Below are 8,110 nucleotides of genomic sequence, written 5' to 3' on the forward strand. Positions count from 1 at the left end.
GGGAAGTTTCGCACCTGTTCTGGAGATTTCGAGAACCATCTGGGTTACCTGAAGGAATCTATATAAGCGGCGACGAGAACCAGACGGGGGGAGTGAAGTTACAGCAGCCACAGAGTTCAGAAGAGGTTAAACCCCGCGAGTCAGGAAGACCGAGTTTTCCGTTTGTTATTGTTTTTGTTTGTGAAGTTGACGTTAATTTAGAAGTTAGTTTGTTCCTATTCCGTATTTAAAGTGATACCGAGTTGAATAAAAGTTGGAAGCTGAAGAAAGAGTTTGATACTCGGCAATGATGTTGTTTGTCATTATCAGGTAGTTACAATTACAAAGCTTTTGTCAAGAATAACAAGAACTTTGAAGCTCCTTTCACAAAATGTACACCAACATTGAATTTGTGAATATCCAATTAGTTATGGGGAAATGCCACAGTAACATTGCAGAAGCTGTAAGAACTTACACCAGCAAAGGGTCAGAGACACTGGACGATTGGCTCCAGTAATTGACCAAGATAGTGGACGATATTGAGCATTTAGTTGAGTATTTGAGCATTTCATGCTGCATCTAGCCATGGAACAGAACCTCGTTGTCGCATCGTCGCACACCAGTCATGTTTGGTTCGTTCGGACTCGAGACCGGATGCGTACATACTGGCACATACTGCCGAGCAGGAACATTGTGAAAAATTTTAAAGCTAATTTTGGCGATGGATTGGACGAACTAAATGTTAGACTTTTCGTCCAAACGGGCGGAACTCCATTTCTTTGAACTGCAACTAATTCATTGTTCTCGGAGAATTGCGCAACAATTGACACTTTACCGAGGAGTCATTACTTTACATCAAGTCGTCGGCTGATGCTAAAGTGACGTGCTTAGTGTTTGAAGTTGGTCAACGATAATTCGAAGCAAAAGCACAGCATTTTGTTGAATGTCTAGACGCCGAAGAATGTCTAGTAGCCGAGAGACTTGGAAAACCGTAGAGCACGATTTATAAAAATGTAAAGAAATTAATCAAATTGTCAAATTAAAACAATTTTGTGACATACATTGTACGTATAATTGTCGTATTTCACCACAAAACACAAGTCTGATTTACCAAAATCGAGCAAAGTCGCCTTTAGTAGTAGTTTACTTTTATGTGTCGTCAACTAAGTAGTGCAAGCGAACCTTCCGACATTTGGTTACACGTCTGGACGAGGCTTTACGGTATGAAATTTGTTTTGCTTGACTGGACGCTGCATTAAACTATGATGTTTAAGGCGCTATGGTTAGAACCGCCCTACCAATTGCGTACACGTAGTAGCGCTAGGTTTTAGTAGCTAAACTGAATACTATTTAAATGCATTACATATTTTTTGGCAATAGTTTGTGGTAGGCACAAAAATTAAACTAAGAATCTGAATCCACCCCTAAAATCCAACTTAGAGCTAACCTGTTTGATCACCATTTTGTTATAGCAATCAATAAGACATTATATACATGAAACATAACTCACCTGAAGATAATCTAAGTTACATTCAGTTTCCCATATTTCCCATTCCAAAATTTCACACCTTAAAAGTGACATAACATTTTTATCTGGTTTCCGTTCTAAATTTGTCAATTCGACGATTAAGCGATTCAAACTGTCTCTAAGCTGTTCTACAGACAGCAAAGGTTTTTCTGTGTTGAATTTGATTTCACTGAAAATGTCGTCCAACATTTCCAAGTTTAGTTGTGTCTCATCTTCTAAAAGATCACCCGGGGTATTTTCTGCAGCTCGATTACTTTGCATATTATCGAGAGCCTTTTTTTTGTACTGCAATTGTAAACGTATTTCGAATTATTAATTACATTTCAATTTTTTTAAACATGATGCTTACCCCTAGTCTACGGCCGCGTTCGTTCTTTCCTTGCAGCAACCATTCTATTTTTTGCGCCTTTGAAGCTCTTGAAAACCAAGTATTACTATAGTTAGCAATAATATTATTAAATAAATCAAAATTTAATATGCTTTCATTCCCATCGATTAGTCTTAAGACGTCCATGAAAGCATTTTGTTGCGCCACGTGTTTTTGAACTTTTACTTTCTTCTGAAATAATGCTTCTGAACAAACTGTCCGGCGTTTTAGAGTCGATAGAGTAAAATCTTCCAAGTGTTTATTTTTTGATTGGCCCCCGACTCTAACAATATCGTCATTTTCGGATAAGATACCTTCAAGGAATTGGTCAAGAGCGTGATTCGTATAACAAATTACCAGAATAGGAGTTTTATTATACCATACACTTCTGTTTCTGAGCAAGGTATGAATCACTTTAAGCCCTGGAAAGAAAATGTAATAATCACAAAAAAAAACGTAAAAATTAAAGTTCTTCACCTAAGTAAGTTTTGCCGGTTCCCGGAGGTCCTTGGATAATGGCAAATTCGTTTGTTAAGGCAGCTTTGTAAGCATTCAATTGCGACTCGTTAAAGTTGTGGAAAGATCTTTCTGGGAATTCAAATGGGCAAAACTTTGCATCTTCTATCTGATAGTCCACAATTCTACGTAGATATTGAGGTGGATTAGAGTCCATCTCCAATTTAATTATGTACTTTTCCATTGGAAAAATATCAACCCTCATTTGTTTGAGTGCTCGCAGTACTTGCTTATATGGTTCAAAATAGATCTTAGATTCCATCAGGAGGTAGTCGGAATCAAAATCAATCTAATAAAATAAAATTGGAATATATGTATAATAACACAACTCGATATATAACGGTGATTATTTCACTCTACTAATGKTATGAAGCAAAAAAGGATAAGCAGTAATTCCTGATTCCAGCAACAGGTAGTCGGAATCAAAATTAATCTATGAAATAAAATTCGAATGTAAAATTACACAACTCGTTGCATTACCTTGATTATTTCACTATATTAATGTTATGTAGCATAAAATATATTTAATAAGCGGTAATACATTAATACTCAAAATAATTACAGCGATTATTTCACTCATCCATAGCAACGCCATAGGGTAAAAAAGGTATTAATAAACGGTAATTCGATAATTTTCAAAAAAACTTACAGCGATAATTTCACGTCGTCATGGATTCATAAAAAATATCACTGTCGACTGATTTATTTAAAGTGATTGATGTCAAATATATTCTGAAATTTAATTTTTAATATTTAATTCGAGCAATAATCTCACTAAATACCACTCGAGCTTTAAAATTAACCACATAATTTTTCTCTCTGGCATGTTTTCCTTGCAAATTTCACTCGTCCTTCGGACTCGTGAAATTATGGAAAATATGCAATCGTGAAAAATTATCGGTCATTTCAAAGCACTCGTGGTATTACCCCCGATAATTTTTCGTTCTTATGGAATCCTAATAAATATCACGGTTCGATTAATTTATTTCAATTGCTTTTCAGATTCCTTGAATTACAAATAAATCAAAATTAACGCGGGTAATATTTCAAACTCTCAAAAAACATCTGCAAAAATTTTATTTTTAAACGTTAATTAATTTTTAAGTGAAAATTAGATTTTTAAACATATTTGCAAATAAAGCGTATATTTTAATCAGTTTTTATTTATATATTTTATCTAGTTTATTATCAGTTCTTTTGTTCTTCAAGCAGGTACTTCTGACACATGTTTTGTTTTTGATTTTAGAATATTTTATTTTATCTAAGAGCTTTAGTGAAGAATTATTCTTTTAATAAATTAAATCATTATTTGTCATTAGTATTTCTACCATCATCATCATTGCGCATGTTTAATTAAAAATTTAAAAAGTAACATGTTCCTTTTGAAACCTATTACCAACGTTGAACTGGAACGTTGTAACCTGGTTACAGAAAAATAACCGTTTATTCCACCTCTAGTACAAATCGCCAGATTTTTTGCGGCTCCAGCATGCAGAAACCTGGTAAGATAGATCTCTAATATACAGGGTGTCCGGAAAAATGCATTTTGCGGCGGCATTTTTCAAAACACTTAGCTTGAACGGGCGGAGCGGGTCTTTTGAGAGCGAACAAATATTTCACGGCTTTTTTACATTCGAATTTCAGTAGAGCTTAGAATTATTTCCTGTTCATTAACACCTTTTTTTTCTTTCCAGGTGACCCGATGCAGCTTTCGTTAAGTTCGGCTTTACATTTTCCTTGGCAGATCACTTTTAGATATTGTTGACTTGTATTTTATTATATTATTGTATGTAATATTTATGCTACGGGGAACGACAAGAAAGTACCTGATTCTGTACTGCGTTATTTCAATTTATTGTTTTAATACGAACGAAACAGCAAAGATGTAAAGTAAAACAAGTGTCTTTTTGTGTAAATTACACTTTCTATTGTCTTGGAAGGGAAGGTAATTTGTTGCATTTATTGAAGTTTTCGTCTGTGATTTACATTCCAAATTAAGAGGTCTTGCAATCTCATTAGGGATTTGTTCCATTTTCAAAAACAACATTTTTTACTCGGTTTTCTACCTTTTCAATTTAATTTCATACTACATTTTCTTCTAAATTTCGATATAGATTTTTTGGTGCGTGATATTTATTATTGTTTAGCGGATTTTCTTACAATTTAATTTCAGTGGTTGATATTGAACATTCGTAAATTTGCTTCCTCTTCAATCAGCAGCGTATACATAATAAGTACCTATCTTAAATTTAATTTCATTGACTGCTTCTCTCAATGCACATTTTTCAATGATTCCGATGTAAAAAAACAGTTTTTTTTAATTGGCACCAACAAACTTTTTTGGTCCGGGTTGAAAAAGATAACAATAAGAAACCAAACTATACAGGACCAAAAAAGTTAGTAGGTGCCATTTAAAACTGATTTTTTCACATTTTTTTACGTCAATGTTTGTACACTACATGCACTCATATGTTACAAACTGGATACTACGTACAGAATTTGGGTTTAGAATTTAGAACCGTCTTAGATATTGCTTGGTCCGTAAATATCTGTAATGGTATTCTTTTCATAAACAATAGAGATAAGTTATTAAAACTAGGGTTACCCAGACTCGCAATTGAAGGGTCAATCCAACGATACTACAGAAATTAGGGGTTTACCTTTAAAATAAGGAAGTTAGGTTATAATGTTCGTACACCCTGTATAGCTAGAGGGCTAAATGTATTTTACATGGTTTCGGTACGACTCGTTACGACCGGAAACAAAATTTGAAGTTTCTTAAACAATTGCAAGTTGGAAAAATTCTAATGCGCGTTCTACGTAGATGACTCTGTATATACAGTTTTATTAGAATAGATAGAAACAAAGAGTTGAAGGAATGAAAAAATAAGGTGATACAAATGCATGTGAAAAATATACGCAGAGATACAAAGAAAACCTGAACAAGAAGAAAAAGAAAGGAACAATCTTGTGTACTCTTTCTTCTCGGATTATTTAGTTTGGCGCTCATACTTGTTCTTTAATTGCGCTCTTCAATTAGCAAACATTTATGACGGTGCGTATTGCCTTATTAAAAACCTGTATCAATTTAAAAGAAAATACTAATGGCTCGACATATTTATCGAAAACTTATCGTAGTTTCTCAAATGAAAAATAAAATATCCATGCTCCCGAGCCTGTTTTCAATTTGGGCAATTGTACGGTGTATGTCCCGACCGCGTTTCCGTACGCCAATTGTACGGTATTTTGGTATTTTTTGTACGGTAAAATATGGCACGTTTACGTTAACCAGTGTGAAGGCTCTTTTCATGTCTGAGACCTATGTTCCTACTATGAGGGGGACTTTGGACTTTTTTTTTTTGGGTCACCAGCCATGTTCTCAGCCCAGAATGAAGATCTTTTTTTGTTTTTCAGGTTCAAAATCTCTGGTACGGTAAAATACGGCAGTAATGTATTTTCAAATGACTTGTACGGTAATACGCGTTTAAAAAGTTGGCCACCCTGCTTGTCCATAACCATAACATTGAACAAACAAAATTAGACTAAATGGTAGTGAAACGTTTGTGATTGTCACGCTACAAACATACGTACGCTTCTCTTAACATACTCATTAGAACTTAAGGATGAATTTAACCAAAGAAATACAGTTTAGAGACATCAGGCATGGGTAACTGTGTTGAATGGTACTTTTGTGTTGATGCCGCTCTGAGCGTCTTGCGACAGTCTTGATAGACAGACTTCGGATTGCAAGTTCGTGCGGCCTTCACGAGCAGTTTACCCGAATTTCGAATCGTATATCATAAAAAGAATGCACGGTTGACACAAATTGAAGCACTGACAATGTTGTCTTTAGATGTTACACAATAATATTCTTGTAATCGTTTGTTTATCGCATTATGAGTTGACCGCATCATAAAATGCGTTGACTCGTTGTATTGGCGCGGCAAGACGTATTGATATTAGTGCGCCTACACGTGAAAATCCACTGTGTTACCCATGCTTAAAAGACATATTTTCTTCTGCCAAGCATGAAAATAACATTGAGCAGAAAGAGAGCTTGTACAAATCTATTAAAAGCAAACCTCTATGGAGATTTCTATTAAATGTACGTACCTGTACATCCCCTGAAAATCCAACAACAAGCAATCCTTGCTGAAGTAGTTCTGGATCTCTTTTAACAACGGTCCCAAACATAAAATGCTGGAAATTGTCTCGGGTTAAGCAAACTAATGAACCAAACATAAACAGCTTAGAATGTTCATAAGATAAAACACGTTTCTTATGTCCGAAGTCGAATTGGAGCTTGTAGCAATGGTATTCATTAACTGCCTCGGCGTGAAGAAATCTGACCGGTCTATAAATCTTCACAGATTCTAGCTTTTTCCATTTTTTTCTGGGCTTTGATTCATTTCTTAAAAATGTTTTAATACCGCGTCGTAGAGGAGCTACAAAGTCTTCTCTCAATAGTCTAAAAATATGTATATGACGATTACAATATGGTTAGTTGACAATATCAATATGCAGGATGATTTTTCAGGGCCATTATTTCTTGACTTTCTTATTTGAATGTTTAATTTGTCTAAAATGTTTAACGACTGTTTAAAATGTCTAGGCATTCTGCAAACTGACCAATTTGCTAGGCACTTTGCAGAATTGCTACTATTTTGGGCAATCTGCAAACTGACTACGGTATTTTAGGCAATCCGCAAAATGCCGTACGCGCCAGTTAATCTGAGTTTTGAAGATATTTACTATTCACATTGAGTAGACAGTGGGTAATGCTGTAAAGCTTTGCTTTTACTATTGCTACGGAAATTTGCTCTTTAGTTTTTTAACATGCAACTTTACTATGCATCACAGGTTAAAGTTCACCAAAACTCTGTTATTTTCGCTCGCAATTACCAAATGGCACTAAGGTAAGCAGCAAAGCTTCCTAGCATCAGGAGGTATGCACTCTGTCTAATGTGAAGATTATACACATACATTTCTAATACTCAGATTGACCAGCGCGTACGGCATTTTGCGGATTGCCTAAAATACCGTAATCAATTTCCAGATTACCCAAAGTAGTAGCAATTTTGCAAAATGATTGGCGAGTTGGTAAGTTTGCAGAATGCCTATGGATTTTGAACATTCCCGGTAACCTATACGCCATAGTCCAAATTGTCAGCTGGCGGGGGTCTTAAAGTTGTTCTTCCTCAAGAAGTATTTCTAATTTAATTTGTTAATGAAAAACGGAAAATGATTAAACTGGGGAGACATGTTACGCCCCTTACGTTTTTAATAAACCTCGAAAAGACCCATTTAGAAAAACGTGTTAGAATAGATAGGTACCGTGGGCGTTCAAACCTCGACATCTCAAATGTTTTTATAGGGCAACTTTCAGAAAACATCAAAACTTTTCCTGAAACTTTATACCTAGTATTTGATCAATCACATACAGGGCGTTTCATGAGGAAGGGGCATTATTTTAACACGTATTAAACGTCCGAAAATATCCTTAGTGTGCTAATAAATGATAGCTGAATAACGCTTCGCTAAATTTAATTTAAAAAATACAAAATGATACATTTTGCATGCGATCAATGTTAAAATGAACAAAATAAATTCATTTATGGGGTCACTACTATCCCCATTTTTTAGTAATTTATTTATGGAAAATTTTGAATCAACTTTCATTAATAATTACAAATTTAAACCAATAATTTGGTGGCGTTATA

The 8,110-nt window shown here is 34.8% G+C and overlaps 1 protein-coding gene across 2 annotated transcripts in view; it reads right to left on the bottom strand.

Moving 5' to 3' along the window:
* The window catches only part of LOC109539036 (NFX1-type zinc finger-containing protein 1), a 33,073-nt gene that overhangs the window by 16,671 nt on the left and 8,292 nt on the right, over positions 1 to 8,110 (bottom strand). For both annotated transcript variants that reach the window (XM_048664519.1, XM_048664520.1), the window contains 4 exons: positions 6,504 to 6,858; positions 2,352 to 2,679; positions 1,857 to 2,296; positions 1,490 to 1,792 (listed from right to left, as the gene is read on the bottom strand). In XM_048664519.1, the coding sequence (XP_048520476.1) occupies positions 1,490 to 1,792; positions 1,857 to 2,296; positions 2,352 to 2,679; positions 6,504 to 6,858 (1,426 nt within the window). The remainder of the gene's footprint in view (positions 1 to 1,489; positions 1,793 to 1,856; positions 2,297 to 2,351; positions 2,680 to 6,503; positions 6,859 to 8,110) is intronic.

Source organism: Dendroctonus ponderosae, unplaced genomic scaffold (assembly GCF_020466585.1).
Source record: "Dendroctonus ponderosae isolate FM_Combo_2020 unplaced genomic scaffold, Dpon_F_20191213v2 Dpon_F_20191213_3, whole genome shotgun sequence".
NCBI classification, from domain to species: domain Eukaryota; kingdom Metazoa; phylum Arthropoda; class Insecta; order Coleoptera; family Curculionidae; genus Dendroctonus; species Dendroctonus ponderosae.